This window comes from Cyprinus carpio, unplaced genomic scaffold (genome assembly GCF_018340385.1).
Source record: "Cyprinus carpio isolate SPL01 unplaced genomic scaffold, ASM1834038v1 S000006660, whole genome shotgun sequence".
In the NCBI taxonomy this organism is placed as follows: Eukaryota; Metazoa; Chordata; class Actinopteri; order Cypriniformes; family Cyprinidae; genus Cyprinus; species Cyprinus carpio.
Window position 1 is genome coordinate 134406 of NW_024879284.1, and position 18719 is coordinate 153124.

Sequence of the window (18719 nt, forward strand, 5' to 3'; positions counted from 1 at the left end):
AGATCAGATGTGCTAAAACATTAGCCACATTTAAATGCAGACTCAAAACTCATCTGTTTAGCTGTGCATTTAATGAATGAGCACTGTGCGATGTCTGAACTGATTGCACTGTATTTTATGTAGTATAATTTTCTATTTTTAACTGTTTTATATTCATTTTAAATCAATTTTAAATCATTTTAAAATATTTAAAATTCCTTGTTTTATTGTTGTGATTATTTTTTATGATTTTAATTTTTTTTTTTTATTTTTTTTTTTAAAAATTTATTTTGTATAAAATGTGCTATATTAATAAACTTGCCTTGCCTTGTCTATTCACAAGATGTTTAGGTCAATCAACAACAGGTACAGCAATCACAAGGGGCAAAATGCAGGCAACAGTTTGTCTTTAAATCAGAAATTTCCCATGTCTGCACAATTCCTTTAACAGCTGCTGGACTTTCTGGAGAAGGGGACAAATAGTTTGTGTTAAAAAAATATTTATGTTAAATTGTGATATTTATATTAAGTTCATGTATGTAAATGTATACGTGATCTGGTATTTTTAAGGGAGAAGTGCTGATACCCCGAGTAAATGTGACACAGACGCAGTATTACAGTTAATGAAATAAAATAATTTACAAGTGATAACTGACCATTACACCTACACCTAACACCTACAGCTGACTCAGCCACACTAATAAAATCATTGTCTCATATTATCTCACCAAATGAAAAACAGTATTATTTATTTGCTTATTATAAACCAGTTTTCCATTATTTCTTTCATACAGTATAGTATGTGTACAAAAGTAGATTGAAGTATTTATCTGTTGAAATCATCATCTTTAACAATTGTATTATTGTATTGTATTGTAATATTAACTTCAATAATTGTTAAAGTTTTGCAAGCCAAATGTTTATCCAGTCTGACTTCAGAAGTCACAAATCACAGATTCTTAATTTTATTGCATTTTACAAAATGTCCTAAGACTCCCAGATTCTCTGGAATTGGGGTTGTAAAACATTTTGCTTGTAAAGTGGATCACTTTATGTATTTGTCAGTTGTCAGTTATGTTTTGTGAACATTAAGAAAACTACACAAGACAAAACAGTTCCATTCTACTGATGCTTATTTGATTTAATTCTTTGTGTCAGACCTGGAGCGTGAACAATGTGTGAACACTTGAACACAGGAGAAAGGAGTGAAGCCAAAGGCAGAGAGACAAAGCACAGTCCAGGGAAATATTTATTTACATGTGAGAAGACTTTATCATATTGGTGAGAGACATTGTTCTTTCAGTTTAAATATTTATTAGAGAAGATTTTATTGAGTCAGCAGCTTTCATTGGCCAGGGGCCACCTGTCTGACTGACATGTAAAAGCACCTAATGACAGTTTGTTTAGCGTAATGTTTATGGGTGTGAACATGTAAAGTCAGTGTCTCTACAATAAAATAGAGAAATATAGAAAATAAATGTTTGAAAGATAGTACTAACCTGATTATTGCCTTTTTTATTTGGCGCTTGCCACCGCTTCAAAGCGGCCACCGACTGGGAAACAACTTCACCGTGGCCCCGCCCTCGCGGTGACGTCACGCCTGACGTCACGCCGCTTTGACTGACGTTTTTTGTTTTTTAAAGCCTGAACTTCAGTACATTCGTGCTGCAGTCATACAGATGGGTATAATACATCCTTGTTGGAGAATCGCAGAGGCTTGCAGATGATCAGAATGAGATGATTTGTGTCTGTGCCCGTTATCTGAAGAAGGAGGATGATGATGATGTTTGCTGCTGGTGCTTTTAGCATGTAACGTTAACGTTAAGCTAATGTTAGCGCTCCTCATTCAGTATTTCTGTGTGTGTGAACAGCTAACGTAGCAGCCCGCAGCTCTTGACTTCACTTCCGTCTCTTTTAGAGCAGGTAAGAATATAGAAAGTCTTTGCTGTTTATCAGCTCTAGCATCAGCACGTGTTGTGTTTGTGGTTTGTGCAGGACGTGTCATTTGCTGCTGAAAGTGAGACATCAAACTGCACATGACTGACCTCCTGCCTGGACTTTTCCTGCATTAATAATGCATTTGAACCCACAATCATACTGCATTGCATATACATGCTTTCAGTCAAATAACACTGGCTTTTGGTGTGTGTTTGTGTGTGTGTGTGTGTGTGTGTGTGTGTGTGTGTGTGTGTGTGTTGTGTATTTTTAATGTGTATGTGTTGTGTGTGTGTGTGTGTGTGTGTAATGTGTTGTGTATTTGATATATGTGTGTGTGTGTAGTGTGTTGTGTATTTGATGTGTGTTGTGTTGTGTTGTGTGTGTGTGTGTGTGTGTGTGTGTGTGTGTGTGTGTTGTGTATTTGATGTGTGTGTGTGTGTAGTGTGTTGTGTATTTGATGTGTGTGTGTTGTGTTGTGTGTGTGTTGTGTATTTGATGTGTGTGTGTTGTGTGTGTGTGTGTGTGTGTGTGTGTGTGTGTGTGTGTGTGTTGTGTGTATTTGTTGTATTGTGTTGTGTATGGTATGTGATGTGTGTGTGTGTGTGTGTTGTGTGTTGTCAGACAGGTGTTGTCAGTGACCAATGTCCAAGGATTATGGCAGTGCTCTGTTCATGTTCTCAGATAACTGACAGGGTTTTCAGCATTTCCTTTGGGTAGTTTACAAATAGCATGGAAGTGATTAATTAATTCACATATATGCATTTATTTACTTATCTTTTGTTCAACTGCAATGTTTTGTATTTTTTGTCTTGTTTATATAAGAGTCAGTCCATCTCAAGTGGTCCATAAATTGTAAAGTTGATTGCTTGATCTTTTTTTAATTTCCCTAATTTTTTAAGAGGTTGTATGTTTTGTTGTTTGATAGTTTTTTTTATTTGTTTTTTTTGCTTTAATATCATTGTGTCATGCCCCACACAATAAACTCTGGTTATAGGCAGTGTTGGGTATAACAGAATTATGTAATTTAATTACAAAATAAATGTAATTCTAAGTAGTTCCAGTTACTGAGAAAAAATGTGTTGTCAATTAAGATTACTTCTGAAAATTTTAACGATTACAAAGGAGGTCACATCTGAATATTTTATGTAATTCTAAGTAGTTATTTTTTTTGTTTATTTATTCAGTTGTATTGACTGCTCTAAAATATGAGACACTGATATATGAGGAGTTTAGGACACATGCTTATTTGATAACTGTTTTATTTCCTATTTGGGATATAACTGTCAGTAGTTAACTATGTCTTAACTATGCAAAGATTTGATTTCAAAAACAGCATCATAGCTATTCAGTTGTATCTTGTTATGATTTTAAATCTGTACTTAACCTCTGAATGATCTATAGTAAGTATGATTTTGTGGTGGCTGTGCTTTAAAATAACTTGTAATCTGTAATCTATCACATTTCCAAATTAACCTTCCCAACACTGGTTATAGGCTACTGATGTTTATGGAAAACTTTCTCATTCCACCCTCACCATGTTGGTCAAAACCTGTTTGATTTTCTTCTGTGGAACACAAAAGATATTTTGAAGAGTGTTAAAACCAAACCATTGTCTTCCACTTAATGGAGAAAATACACTGATACATTTCTCAGAATGTGCTTAAATAGATTAAGCTTTCCCCTGGTTTCTACTAGCCTTAGCTCTGTAGCCAGCACAATCTCAAACTCAGACATTTTACAGCACAGTGTCAGAATAGAGGACTCATGTTTGTGCTCCCCACCAGAGATAATCAAGCTTGTAAGTCAGGGGAGTTAGAAAAAAATCCTGCACTTACCCATGTGAAAAAAAAAAAAAAAAAAAAAAAAAGAGTACTCTCAAACTGAAAATGTTCTGTACGTGTGCACTACTTAGCTTACCTATAAACCACCTTAAAAAGATTTAGGAAAACCGAACCCTTCCCATAATAAAGTGACTCTAAGTGGAACTTAGGAAGCGATCTTGATCATTGCATTTTGTTTGGGTGCCGGAAAGAAGGTCAAATATTTGCCTTATCTTATTGAGTGCATATTGTACTGTTCACAATCATCAGTGTTTATCTTATGAGAAGTGCCTTCTCTGTTGAAAATGACAGTAACCCAGGTCCACAGCTTTTAAGCTGTTTTTTTAAATCTGATTTAAAAAACTGGATCATTTTTTATCTTTTGTTGTTTTGCAGGACGACAGGACGATCTCTCAATCTGTGGTTGTCTAGGGATCATTCAGACCCATCTGAGAGGTGAGTCCATTAAACATTCAACAGAAAATAGTTCATGTGTTGATGACATTCAGAAAATATTGTGCAGTTCATACAGTAACTTGAATGCATTTTTTTTTTTTTCTGAACATGGTTTTGTAAATTTTTTTGAGGTGAGATCAGTCCAAAATTTAAGTTTGATACACATGTTCTGATGGCAATTAAAAAATAAATAGCCTAATAAAAAAACATGGTTTTGTAAACTAATTTTTGCATATTGCTTTATTAGTGTTCCCTAGAAAAGAATATTAACAAAAATATTGTACTTCTAAATGGTTAAAAAAAAAAATGTTGTGTGCCACTTGGTGGTCACATGGTGCAACTAACAAAGTTACAGTCCAACCAATCAGTTGTCCAAAAACTACTTCAAGCAGATAATTATATTATTGAGAGGACCAGACCCACATGACAAGGTCAATAAGTCACTTAAAGGGATAGTTCAGACAAAAAAGAAAACCGCTATCATTTTAAAATATCAGGTAATTTGACTTTTATTAGAAGACAAGGCAGGGGCGTAGCCATCATTTCAGAAGTGAGAGGGACAGAAATGTTTATATTTATAAATAAATATATATAAATATGTATATAAAACATTTCTGTAATCTATATACAAGTCAACAGTTTTTGAACAGTAAGATATTTTATAAAGAAGACTCTGCTCACCAAGCCTGCATTTATTTGATCCAAAGTACAGCAAAAGTAGTAATGTTGTGAAATATTTTTACTATTTAAAATAACTGCTTTCTATTTGAATATATTGTAAAATGTAATTTATTTCTGTGATCAAAGCTGAATTTTCAGCATCATTACTCCAGTCTGCTCAAGAAACCTTTTAAAATTATTATTATTATTATTAATAATATTTAAAACAGTTGAGTACATTTTTTCATGATTCTTTGATGAATAGAAAGATCCAAAGATCAGCATTTATGTGAAATAAAAAGCTTTTGTAACAATACATTATACCATTCAAAAGCTTAGAGTCATTATATTTTTATTTTTTTAGAAAATAAATTAATACTTTTATTTAGCAAGGATGTTTTAAATTGATCAAGAGTGATGATAAAGACGTTTATAATGTTACAAAAGATTTCTATTTCAGATAAATGCTGTTTTTCTGAACTTTCTATTCATCAAAGAAACGTGAAAAAATTATACCCGGATGTTTTCAACATCATCATTATAATAAATGTTTTTTGAGCAGCAAATCAGAATATCAGAATGATTTCTGAAGGATCGTGTGACTGGAGTAATGAGATAAAGATAAAGATAAAGATAAATTCCTTTAATTAAACTCTTAAATACTAAAAATATTTCAAAATGTTACTGTTTTGCTATACTTTGGATCAAATAAACGCAGGCTTGGAGAACAGAAGAGACTTCTTTAAAAAAAATTAACAATTTTACTGTTCAAAAACTTTTGACTGGTAGTGTATGGCAACTTTATTTTTTCTGTAATTTCTAGCTTTTAATTGGCTTAGAAATCAGATAACTGCTGGACAATAATCAGTAATAATGATTTGTTAATGTTTATATACTACAAACACTTTTTTTATCACATAATAAGGCAGAATAGTTTCTATACTGTAATAAATGCTATATCAATTAGCACTGCATTGTTCATATACTTTATTTATTACCTGGAGATGACTTGAAAAACCCAAATAAACCAAATATTGTCGCAATCGTATGTTTACTGTCGTAATGTTTCCAAACGTTTCTGTTTGTCTGATATTGCTGTTTTCATCATACAGCAGTAGCTGGACGCTTTTGTCCATTTCCTGGTTCGACTTTCTGCGTGAGAGCACCCTCTGGCTTCAAGTATGAATGAAACACACACTGCATGAGTGTTTAACGCTCCATGATGTTCATCTTGCCTTATTCTGCGTCCGAATAAAATATCAGGTCATGCGCAGACTATCCTGTCTCTTTGAGTTTAAATCTGTTTATTCACACCAGCTCTTGAAAACCTCTATGCGAACACACTTGCCCGAAAAAGTGCTGGGGACGAACTTACGTGATATCAAAAGTGAGGGGGACACGTCTCCCGCGTAATCTACGCCCCTGAGACAAGGGTAGTTTAGGTGGTTTGATTCCCTAAAGATGTAATATTTATGAATTATTTATAATATTTGTGAAAAAGCTTTTTACTATAAGAAAATATATTTAAAAATTGTGTGTAAACTTACATATATTACATTTTACTTGATGCTGCATGATGTTTTTTTTATTCATTTAAATGAATCCTTTCCTAAAAACAGCAAAAAAAAAAAAAAAAAGTTTTACAAAACCATGTGAATAGTTCATAGTGCATTTCTTAAACCTTGATAACTTTAAACTAGATAATATTTTTATGAATAGTTCAAAGCAGAAATTAAATCTTTGTAACTTTTATTTTAATATATTTATTTACTTTTTTGGTGGTTGTTTGTTTTGTATATGAAGTTTTTCCATTACAGTAATACATTTAATTTTAAAATATATTATTATATAAATCAGTCATTTTAAATGATATGAATGCTTCACATTACTGTGTATTTGATCAGATAAATGCAGCCTGTGTGAGCATAAGCGCTTTCTTTCAGAGTCGGCTGTTGTTATTTGTGCTGTGTTCAAGATGAGCGTCTGTGAGGAGCAGGAGGAGGCCTGTGAGGTTCACATGAACCTCTAGAGGGACTGACAGCGGTCTGTGGTGAACATGTCCGCGCACGAGGACTCAGATCACCCGCGCTTCTTTGTGGGAGCGGATGACGGCGAGGGAGACGAGCTGCTGGATCCGGGCCGAGTGCTCGGCTATGACTGCCTGTACGAAAACGTGGAAGAGGAGGATGATGCAGAATATGATTCGGTAGGTGAAAAGACTCGTTTGGGTGTTTAGGTTCTTGGCCCACTGGACAGTTAATGGAATATTGTTTTCCAGATCAAGCAAAGAATATAATTCTAGAATTACCTTGCGTTTCTCTAAAACAAATGCCACCACGATTCTACAAAATGCAAAATAATCTGCAGTTAAAAGAAATGCTTACAGACCTTGCCTTGCTAATTATAAAGAAACATGGTCCCAACAAAAAACAATGATAGGAAGAAAATCCAACAATGTGACAAAATAAGATGGTTCTTCTCAAGCAGCTGTGTATAACATTTGGTGAAAGTAAACAAAAGAAAAACATACAGTCAGACCAAGCATCAGGACAGAAAACTCAAAGCCTTGGACACTGCTCTTTCCTGGAGAGGATGCAAAATCATGCTTTTTTACATTGCAACAAATATACAAATTGCAGCCATGACAAAACATTTTTAGTAGCTAAATATTTTAGCTTCTTGAAGCGTAATTTGAATGAATGAAATGGTTTTAATTTGAGATGCGTGTTGTTATCTGCAGCCTCCCGAGAGACAGATCGTGGTGGGCATCTGTGCCATGTCTAAGAAGTCAAAGTCCAAACCTATGAAGGAGATCCTGGAGAGACTGTGTCTGTTCAAATACATCACTGTGGTTACGTTTGAAGAGGAGGTCATTCTGAATGAGCCGGTGGAAAACTGGCCACTCTGTGATTGTCTCATCTCTTTCCATTCCAAAGGTTTGGAGCGTCCCGTCTGTTTATTGTAACAGATTACAATCCTGTATATTTTGATAAAGAAGTCACACCTGACTATAAGCTGCACCAGGTCAAAATTACATTGTTGAGAGAGAGAGAAAAAAAGGATAAGTTGCATCAGTGTATAAATCGCATTTTATTATTACATAAACAATATAAACACTATAAGCATGTATTTTAAAAAATGCTTTGTGCTTATTCTAAATACTTTAAGTATAATGTGTGTGAAATGGTTTATATTTTAAATAATAGAGTATGGTTAATGATTTTAAGTTGCACCCATATTTGTAAAATAATATAAATTATGTTTAGTTTGTGTAGAATGTGAATTGTTCATTTATATCTTGGTCTGAATACTCTATTCTGATTGGATGAAAGGTGTGTGTTTAAAAAGGTTGAATGCACAGGTAGCTCCTGTCTGTTCCTGTGTTGACAACAAGAGCAGAAATGTACATTCCCTCTTGATATGAACCTGTTTTTGTGAATTTATGCTCATTATTTATTGTCTGTTTTTAAAGGATTCCCACTGGATAAAGCCGTGGCTTACAGGAAGCTGAGGAAGCCGTTTGTCATCAATGATCTGGATCTTCAGTATTTTATTCAGGACAGGTGAGCTTCATGTCCACCATCAGGTCTTCATCATGTTTGCACTGACCACATGTGATGTGCTCTGGTACAGAAGATATTGACAGCTTTACGTCATGCTTTTAAAACTGCTCATTATATATGATAGATAAGTAGATGGGTTCTCCCAGGTATTGTGATTTGTTGATTAATATTTTCATCGTGGGGGAAACTGTATGTTACTTATTCTTATGCTACGATTGCCAAATGGGTTAAACTGTTGCCTCTATGTTTGTTGTTCACAGGCAGTCACGAGACGCCAAAATGTTGCTATTGTTATCATGGTGATCATCCATTAAGGGGCAATTTTTGCCCCTGGAATTGATTACCATAGCCTTTTTTTTTTTTTTTTTTTTTTTTTTTTTTTTTTGAATTTCCTCATTATTAATTGTATTTGTGTTGTTTTTAATGACAAATAATTGTTTTAACTAATAGAATACATAAGTCTATCATGGTTATCTTAGTGGCATGAAAAACAAAACAGTTGAAATGATTCAAACTGAGAGTGAGCAGTGAGCAAAGAGTGTTCCCTGTTTCTGAAGCGGTCAGTGGTTTCTGATTTCAGTTCTGCACACTTACAGAATCTCCTGTTTTAACCACAGGAGCGGTCTACACTGCGCAGTGAAACTATTACATATATCGTAACCTTTTTTGTTTATGATGAGAGAATTCTCAAGAGTGCCAGATTCAGAGCTCTGCAAAACTGGATTTCTTCATCACTGGTGACTAATCACAATGCCTCTGATTAGCTATTGAAGGTACATGGTTGATTGGTTATAATGCGTGACAAAAACGCACAAAAAGAAATATTTGATGCAACTTTAACAGATCTAAATGCAATGTTGCATTCGGCACTTTTCATTCTATTTCATATTTTACTTTAATTGCAATAGTCGTAATAGATTTCATTTAATTTTGCATGGGCATTTTTCTTGAAATTGGTGGGCATTTTTGCCCCAGCCGTCTTTAATTTCCAACTATGGCATGCAGTGATGACAGATTTAGCATTTTTGGGTGGAGTGTGTCTTATAAGTATATAGCACTCCTCTAGCATGGGCGATTGTCATGGTTTCTACTCACATCAACTTACAATGCAATATTAACCTCTTTTTAATCGGCTTGTTGTATGAAAGCAACATCTGATTTGAAACTGTGCTGTTGGTCTGAATATCAATGGCAAGCAGACTGTGGCCTGGTGCTTACACCCAAATCACAGCTGTGCACATTTTCCAGTTCTAGAACGAGACGAATCTAGAACCAACAGTTTACCACTGCCCCGAAACAGTTAATGTTATTAGTGGAAAGTTTTGCCACATGAGAGAGGTATTGCTGTGACACTGTTTACTCTTGTGTTGACGCTTGAATGTTTGCATTTTAACTCGGTCAACACAGCAGCCTACAGCAAGCATGCAAGCATTTGCCCAAGAAGCAGTCATCCCTGCAACAGAAGTGATTTTTGAAAGAGATAAATGTATTTATTTGATTTGGTTTAGAAACTTCACGCATCTACATGACTAATAGTGACACTCCTTTCTGGTTCTGAGCATTATGGGAAGTCAAAATAGAGAAGCTGACGCAGTGCACGGTCAGTCAGTCAGACACTGATTCATTTTAATTGGCCTAGTGTCTTTTCAAGAGTCTTGAAATGTAGTCCAGTTGCACTGGGACTGGGTCTGTTTTTGTTGCTCCAGCAAAAATAGTTCCAAAGTAACTGTCTGGCAATGCTGTGTCTAAAATGTACTCAATATCAACTTACTGTTTTTCTAAAATTTTTTGTTTTTTTTTTTTTTTTTTATTGTCATCACTGCATCCTCGTGCCTACAGCAGAACAGCAGCTGTAGCTCCAAGCACACGTCAAATACCACCTTCTTATTTTAAACCAGTAATTAATTTATACTGTATATAACTAATAAGTGGCAGAAAGAATGGGATGGAAATAAAAATAATAAGCTGTATGAAATAAACCCTAGTATAAAAAGAAGTAGCTTCTATATTTTTAAATCAAGACATGATTAAGTTGTGTTTACTAGGTGTAGACTGGGGCACTCAAGACTTACCCATGGGTTTTTAATAATAGGCGAAGTTCCTCCTTTATGTCTTTCATGTAAAGTTCCTTTGACTATTAAGTATATTTTATTGAATTGTAATTTTTATGATGCTGCTAGAAAATGCTTTTATTCAGAAACATGCTTGCATGGAATATTTGAAAATGTATCACCTAAATGTATTTTAGATTTTCTATCTTATGTTAAGTTGAAATGTTTTATATAATGTAAATCTTATGGATGATACTGAACTTTTTTGCCATGTAAATAGCCATGATGCTAACATGGCGTAAAAAACTTAATAAACAAACAAAACACTCCAAGCACACACTTTCAGTCCCCTTCATGACTGTCCATTCATGTTTTTGATTAAATCTGAGATCTTTCTATCTCTTTACTGGACATACACAGAGAAATATGCCGAACAGATGCATTGATGCGCTCACTTGATGCAGAAGAACAAACCTTAAGGGTTTGTTTTTGGGTGACTGAATGACAGATGGGGCTTTTTTTGTTTTTGTTTAATCACATGTTAAGTAATGCTGTCAAATATGTAGACAGAATGATGGAAGATTAAAGAGGCTTTTTAAACATTTGTTTTCTTGAAGCACATTTAAATGGAAACCCCTTGAAACGTGTACTGCGTTAAACTAACTGAGACTTGTTATAGGACTTACGAATTATTGCTCTTTTTGTTGGTTTTGATTGCTTCTGTTGTCCTCATTTGTAAGTTGCTTTGGATGAAAGCGTCTGCTAAATCACTAAATGTAAATAACCTGCTGTATGAAAACTGATGTTTTTTTTAAACAATTTACCTATTCTCCCACCAAATCCTAATTCATATGCAATATTTTGGGGTTTAGGAGAGAGGTGTATCGTATACTGAAGGCTGAGGGAATACAGCTGCCCCGCTTTGCGGTTCTGAACAGAGATCCTGCCAGACCAGAAGGTTTGTTAACTCCCTCAAATCTCACACTGACCTAGTTTGGACGACACAAAATAACCCTGTCACCAGTGAACAGTGGTGTGTTCTCAGCTAGTTTTAGGGCATAAGTGTCAATTAGCTGATACTTACAAACGAGAAAAAAAAACCACACGAGCCTACAATATAAGCAGTTATAATAATTTTATGTGGAAAAACTCATTTTCAGTTTTATTAGGTTTTGTTTTTCTAATAATTATTTTATATTGTGAGTTGCTTTCGCTGTTTTACAGTGGGTTCATGAATAATTTACAACGGTTGCAGGATCCCTATGTGGTTTACTGGATTTGTTGAGAGCATTTTTGTACTTTTCAACTGAATTCACATCAAATCTTAATCTAATCTAATCTTTCTGCCTCCCTTCAGTGAGAACCGTGTGCATTCGGACTCAAAATATGTTCTACCGATATATCCTGTTTCTAATGCAAATGATTTCATGGCTTCTTTATGAGGTTGTGTGGTGTTTTTGTAGAATGTAATCTGGTGGAGGGAGAGGACCATGTGGAGGTGAATGGGGAGATTTTCCAGAAGCCTTTCGTAGAGAAGCCAGTGAGTGCTGAGGACCACAATGTCTACATCTACTACCCCACATCTGCAGGAGGAGGCAGCCAGCGGCTCTTCCGCAAGGTGCCACAATCAATCCCTTCAACACCAAAATACACACCACATTACATCAACTGACGTTTTAAAGAGTGTTTTAAGCAAAATACTGGTCCCGCTTAATATTAAGTGGCCTTAACTACTGCGTACTTACATCAGAAAATAAGTACAGTGTACTTACTGTGTTCATATTGTAATGCAGTACACTCCTGCTGTTATTGAGGTGGGATACGGGTGAGTTTAGGGACAGGTTTGGTGGTTTGGGTAGGTTTAAGGGTGGTTAAGGTGTAAGGGATCAGTCAACAGTGTAATTATAAATGCAGTTACATAAATGAATTGCAGATGTAATTACATGCAGGCATTCTTAAAATATAAGTACAATGTAAAAACGTATGCACACAATTAGTGCATTGTACTAAATTATTAATTTAAATGTAAGTGTGGGACTAAAAGACTTAAACCACTAATCGATAAAACTGATAATAAAAATAATGAACAATGAAGTTATTGACAAATCGGGTCTTTTTCTATAAACAAAACACACCTGAAAAATAGAGGACACCAAGTGCAAGCTCTAAACTACCCAAAACATGAGAATGATTTGTGTTACAGTATATTAAGCATAGTTTAGGATGGCTTGCCCTGTCATGTTCTCTGGTCAGTGTGTGTCCTGTTTATGGTGTGAGACAGAAACACTCATGTTGCCAGCTTGCTACTGAGAATAAATCATGTTGTGTTGTTGCTGACATTGTGAACAGGGTTTAAAGCCTAGCCAACGTTTTGAAATAATCAGTATTTGCAGCCTTTATTTTTTATTAAAATAATTAAATATATTAAAATTTATAGGTTGTCATTATACTGGGACTCAGTTACATAACACATTGTGAGTAGCTGAGCTGCTTAATAGCTTGTGTAACACTGACGTCTATGATTGTTTGTGTTTTTAATGATTTAGTGTGGTGCAAATAAGTATTTATTATTCAAAAACAAGAAGATAGAATCATAACATGACGTTATACTTGAAAGGTTTATGTTAGCACTTAAAAAATGTAAGAAATTTAACTTTAACTTCAACTTCATTGCATCAAATCATCCAAACTCGTCCTAACTGCAGTGTTGAGCAGACGTGTGTCTCACGGTTTCTGATCACGTCACGTCTGTTTCAGATTGGCAGCAGAAGTAGCGTCTATTCTCCCGAGAGTAACGTCAGGAAGACTGGATCCTACATCTATGAGGAGTTCATGCCCACAGATGGAACGGATGTGAAGGTAGCGCAGTCGTTTATCTTCAGCGCACACAACATTTTCATCTATTTTCATATTAGTGGTGGATGAATTCTGATTCATCAAAGAGACTAAAATATTTCGATTTTGTTTAGAGGAAAGTTGTGGTTTTTTTCTCTTTCTCTCTCTGTTTCTGTTCATTCTGTTCTTCATAAAACATCTTGAAATGTGAGGTTTGCCGTATGTGACAACTTTTCGAGTCATGTCTGGCTGTTCAGTTCAGTTTTTTATTTTATTTCCCCCGCTGACAAGTCATTTACAGCATTTGGACAACAAAAAACATGACATTAAAACAAAGTACATTAAGAAGGATTTTCTAGACATAGACAAGTAGAAAATCTTTCCTGATTTAAGAGTTTTTAGGTATCTTCGCTGGAAACAAGACAATTTTTTTTTTTTACAAAAAGTAAGAAAAGTTTTTTTTTGTATAAAAGATTGTCTAAACTGATTTGTTTTAATAATGTGTATTTTAAAATAATTTCCAGATGTGTCAGGGTTGCCAGGTTTTCACAACAAAACCCACCCAATTGCTACTCAAAACTAGCACAAAACTAGCCCAATTGCATTTCGAGGGGGGTAAATACATGTTTTATAGCGGGGGTCCCCTGGTAAAATTCACATTTTAGGGGCCAAATATCACGTTCTTGTGGTCACTTAAATTCCGGGACTTGGTAACACTGAGATGGGTTGTGTTTACAATATGTGTCCAAAGTTGTTAGCAAAAATGTGAATGAGCTCATTAGTGCCACCTTGTGACAGACTTTTACAGTGTTTATCACACAGACTCATCAGTTTTCATAAAGATCAATCATTCAGATGCTGTTGTGCTATGTCTGCAACCAACTTTAAGACACTGATTTATTCATGAATGAAGCGCCACTGTTTCATATGCTTTCCCTGTGTTTGTGCACATCAGGTGTATACTGTAGGTCCTGACTATGCCCATGCAGAGGCCCGAAAATCTCCTGCTCTGGATGGGAAGGTGGAACGAGACAGTGAGGGCAAAGAGGTCCGTTACCCAGTCATCCTCAATGCCAGAGAGAAGCTCATCGCATGGAAGGTCTGTTCGGCTTTCAAGGTAAATGAAGATGTTGAATGCAATTTAGTGTGTGCTTCTTTTATTAGTTAGAGCTTTATATCTGAAGGTTTGTCATGAAGCGTTAGCGATTTCTCATTTATAGCAAACCGTGTGTGGGTTCGACCTGCTCCGAGCCAATGGCCAGTCATACGTCTGTGACGTCAATGGCTTCAGCTTCGTCAAGAACTCCATGAAATACTACGATGACTGTGCAAAAATCCTGGGGTTAGTACATCATACAAATCCAAAATATCCAGTCCAATTATTTTTATATATTGAATATTATGTTTTATTGTCAAATGCAAAAAAAGCATTTTTTTTTATTGCAATTTTAATTATAATCAGATGATTACCATTTATGATAAGGGTTATGTGTATTGATATTGTTTTTCTTTTGCCCCACAGGAATATCATCATGAGAGAACTGGCTCCACAGTTTCAGATCCCGTGGTCGATCCCTTTAGAAGCAGAGGACATTCCCATAGTTCCCACAACCTCTGGGACTATGTATGTCCTTACAAGCAAAGACAAACACTGTTTTAAACTTACAGCGATAATTACATTACCAGTGTCATTAGTGTCTAAGCTAGTGCAATCTTTTTAGTTTCTAGAAACTAAAATCTAGTTCTTCCAAAAATGAAATCGTCATTAGCTCACTTTTCCTGTCTCAAATTCATACGACTTTCTTCCGTTTTCACCAAAACCACAAATTGTTAGCGGGATGCTTTTGCTGACGCTATTATGTACTTTATTAAAGGTATAGTTCACCCAAAAATCAAAATTCTGTCATCAATTGCTCTTTTGTTCCAAACCCATAAGACATTTGTTCATCTTCGAAACACAAATGAAGATGTCTTCTGTCCCTCCATTAAAAGTTCATTCCACCAAAACGCTGACGATTCAAAAAGGTCATAAAAACTTTGTAATCATGTGATCAGTCAACATGTTCACTTTATATAGTGACTAGATTTCATTTAGGCTTTCATTCACATATAACGCACAGAGCACATCAAATATGCTAAACCAAAGCTCAGTCGTACAGGCATTGGTTCTTGTGCTTCACACAAAAGCACGTTTGAGCTTCCATGTGCCACATTTGATGTGCTCTATGTGTGTCGATCAGTGTTTACATGTAAATGAAAGCCTAAATGAGATCTTCATCATATAAAGTGATTGTGTCTTTTCAAAGCACTTGGATTTAAACACTTCATTTTATTTTTTATTTATTTAACCTTTATTTTTCCAGGAAGGTCCCATTGAGATTAAAAGAAATCTCTTCTTCCAGGGAGAAAATTTCACATAATTACAAAACACATAAAACAAATTCTAAACAGACAAGGTAAATACAATAACATTAATCATATGTCACCAAATTAATTAAAACAGCCACACACTTCATTCATTTTACATCGCAATATATTTTTAAACACATTCAAAGAAGGAATTCTTTCTAGTTGAGCATTAATTTGAAATTCATTCCACAGCCAAGGAGCAAAGTAGGAGAAAGCTGATTTTCCATGTTCTGAGTCTATCCTAGGTACTTCTAATTTAATGCCAATCAATGATCTAGTGTTATAGTTCTTTTTATACAGGCATAAAAGCCTAGTAATGTAATTTGGCAGCATACCCAACAATGCCTTTACTGTAAATACTAATATATGTGATTTCCTTCTTTGATGTAAGGAGGTCCAGCCTACACGGTTATAGAACAAACAATGATGTGTACGTGAACAAGCATGATAAATGCAATCTAATCTTTTTAATAAATATATACAAGCATGCATATAAATAATATCACCATAATCTAAAATGGGTAAAAAAGAACTGTGAATAATTTTCTTTCTAGCTCCAAAGGAAAAAAAAAATTTTTGCCGAAAGAGAAAGCCCAATCTTGGTTTTAATCTTTTTACTAAGTAATCAATATGAACATCAAATGCCAACTTCTTGTCTATCCATATTCCCAGATATTTGTAGGTTGTTACTCTCTCTATATGCACGTCATCAGCAGTAAGAATAGACGGAGCAGTGATCATGGAACGACTACGTGAAAAAACAATGTACTTAGTTTTATTCACATTTAAAATTAATTTTAATTGGAGTAAATTATGCTGAAAAGTATTAAAAGAATCCTGTAAAATTTTAATAGCTTGTGAAAGAGAGGCTGCAGCTGAATAAATTATTGTATTGTCAGCATAAAAATGTCATATGGATTGTTTACCATATTTTTATCAACTTTTTGCATTCTCAAATTTTGGTGCCATGAATTTTCAATGGTGGGGACAGAAATCCCTCAGGTTTCATTGAAGATGTCTTGTGCTTCAAAAAGGACTAAAAGACCTGTGACTGAATTGTATTTTGGGTAAAATAACCCATTAAGTGTTAAAGAGAGTCACGATGTGCTGCCACTGCATTGATTTCAGCCAGCTGGAAATGTATTTAATTATTGCTTAAGAAAGCCAGTCATATGGGTTTGGAAAGATGGTGAATAAATAATGACAGAAGTTTCATTTTTGGGGAGCTGTTCCTTTTAACACACATTAATATTATATGTTATTGCTGATGTGCTAATTTCTATCTTTTTATTTCTGTAATAGCTCAAAGTAAATATCCGTTCATGATTTCAGGATGGAGTTGAGGTGTGTGATTGCTGTGATTCGACATGGTGACAGAACTCCCAAACAGAAGATGAAAATGGAAGTTCGACATCAGCGGTACAGACTTTCACCCCTACTCTATTCACCATACACTCGCACTAATTCAAAAAAAAATGTGAAAATTGACACGGCACAACTAAAAATCCACTGTTGTAATTCTCATGTTGTGTGTTTCAGGTTTTTTGACCTCTTCGAAAAATGTGAAGGTTACAAAAGTGGAAAACTGAAACTGAAAAAACCAAAGCAACTGCAAGTAAAGAAATTTAGTTTTAATAACTAATAACAAAACAAATCTCTTCCATCTTTACTTGACCCTCTAACTCTAGCACTCTCTATTCTAATTTTATTCTTAAAAAATAAAAATAAAAAATTTACTGACTGCTTGTTTTCTTTAAAAAAAAAAAAAACTAACACTAGCTTCTCTATTCTTTTTGTATTCTATTTGTTTTCTTTTTATTTATTATACAATTAACAAAAGCAAAAAAAAGCCTCTAACACTAGCTTGCTTTATTCTTTTTCTATTCTATCTGTTCTATCTGTTTTATTTATTATATAATTAAAAAAAAAACCTTGATACGTATACTGTGTTTAAGCTAACTGAGACTTGTTATAGCAGTTATATATCATTGCTCTTTTGTTGATTTTGATTGCTTCCATTGTCCTCATTTGTAAGTCGCTTCGGATAAAAGCGTCTGCTAAATGATTAAATGTAATGTAAATGTAACGAATATTACTCATCATGCATATCTAAAGCATGTGTTTGAATATTAGCTGATTTGCTCAGTTGTTGTGTTTGTTTGAATTGGACAGGAAGTGTTGGACATTGCCAGGCAGCTGTTGGTAGAACTCGGCCAAAATAACGATTCAGAAATTGAAGAGAGCAAAGCAAAACTTGAACAGCTAAAAACAGTCCTTGAAATGTAAGTGGGTCCAGTAAGTTTATTAATAGGGGCCAAGCAGCAATACTAGTTATTGTATTATTATTCTGCCATTGATTCTGATTTTGTAGTCTGTTCCACAAGAGAATAAAATGCATACAGAAAAAGGGTGGGTAAATGATGAAAGAATATTCCTTTTTGGTTTAGTCTGCCATTATGAATTTTATTGATATAGCTTTCATGAGATCCTCATCAAATTTAGGATCATCTTTAAATCATGCTGAGGTTGTGATATTTTTCCTTTTTGGTTTAGAGAGGCAAAATAAGGGACACCCATTCACGACCCCCCCCCCCCCCCAAAAATAAAAATAAAAAATCATGCTCAAGCATTCTTATTCTTCAAACTTCCAACAGAACATATTAATATTGTTATTTTAAATTTGATTATTTATAATTATTAATTATTATTAGTCTTTTTTTGACAGTTCTGCAGCTGCTACCTGGATGGGATAATTTTTATTATTATTATTATTATTCATTTGCTCAAATTAGGGCTACATTTATTCGTCCCATTTTTATCAAAATACTAAATAGTAATTTGTAAAAAATGTATATGACATTTTTTTTAATATATTTATGATTAATTTAAATGATAAATTAATAAATAGGGTCTAACATTAATTAGAATCTATTAATTTATCTGTCTAATAATGTCTAAAAATATAATAATTATGTCTACCATGCTCTGATAATGAATGGAATATTATA

General features: G+C 34.4%; 1 protein-coding gene across 1 annotated transcript in view; it reads left to right on the forward strand.

Moving 5' to 3' along the window:
* Positions 1 to 1595: 1595 nt before the first annotated feature.
* LOC109058139 (inositol hexakisphosphate and diphosphoinositol-pentakisphosphate kinase 2-like) overlaps positions 1596 to 18719 on the forward strand; it is a 43378-nt gene continuing 26254 nt past the window's right edge. Inside the window, 14 exon segments of the mRNA XM_042755303.1 lie at positions 1596 to 1902; positions 4134 to 4193; positions 6829 to 7059; positions 7594 to 7789; positions 8326 to 8416; positions 11340 to 11425; positions 11931 to 12085; positions 13225 to 13326; positions 14258 to 14419; positions 14523 to 14644; positions 14825 to 14926; positions 17044 to 17130; positions 17251 to 17326; positions 17884 to 17993. Coding sequence (XP_042611237.1) covers positions 6910 to 7059; positions 7594 to 7789; positions 8326 to 8416; positions 11340 to 11425; positions 11931 to 12085; positions 13225 to 13326; positions 14258 to 14419; positions 14523 to 14644; positions 14825 to 14926; positions 17044 to 17130; positions 17251 to 17326; positions 17884 to 17993 — 1439 coding nt within the window. The 5' untranslated portion in view covers positions 1596 to 1902; positions 4134 to 4193; positions 6829 to 6909.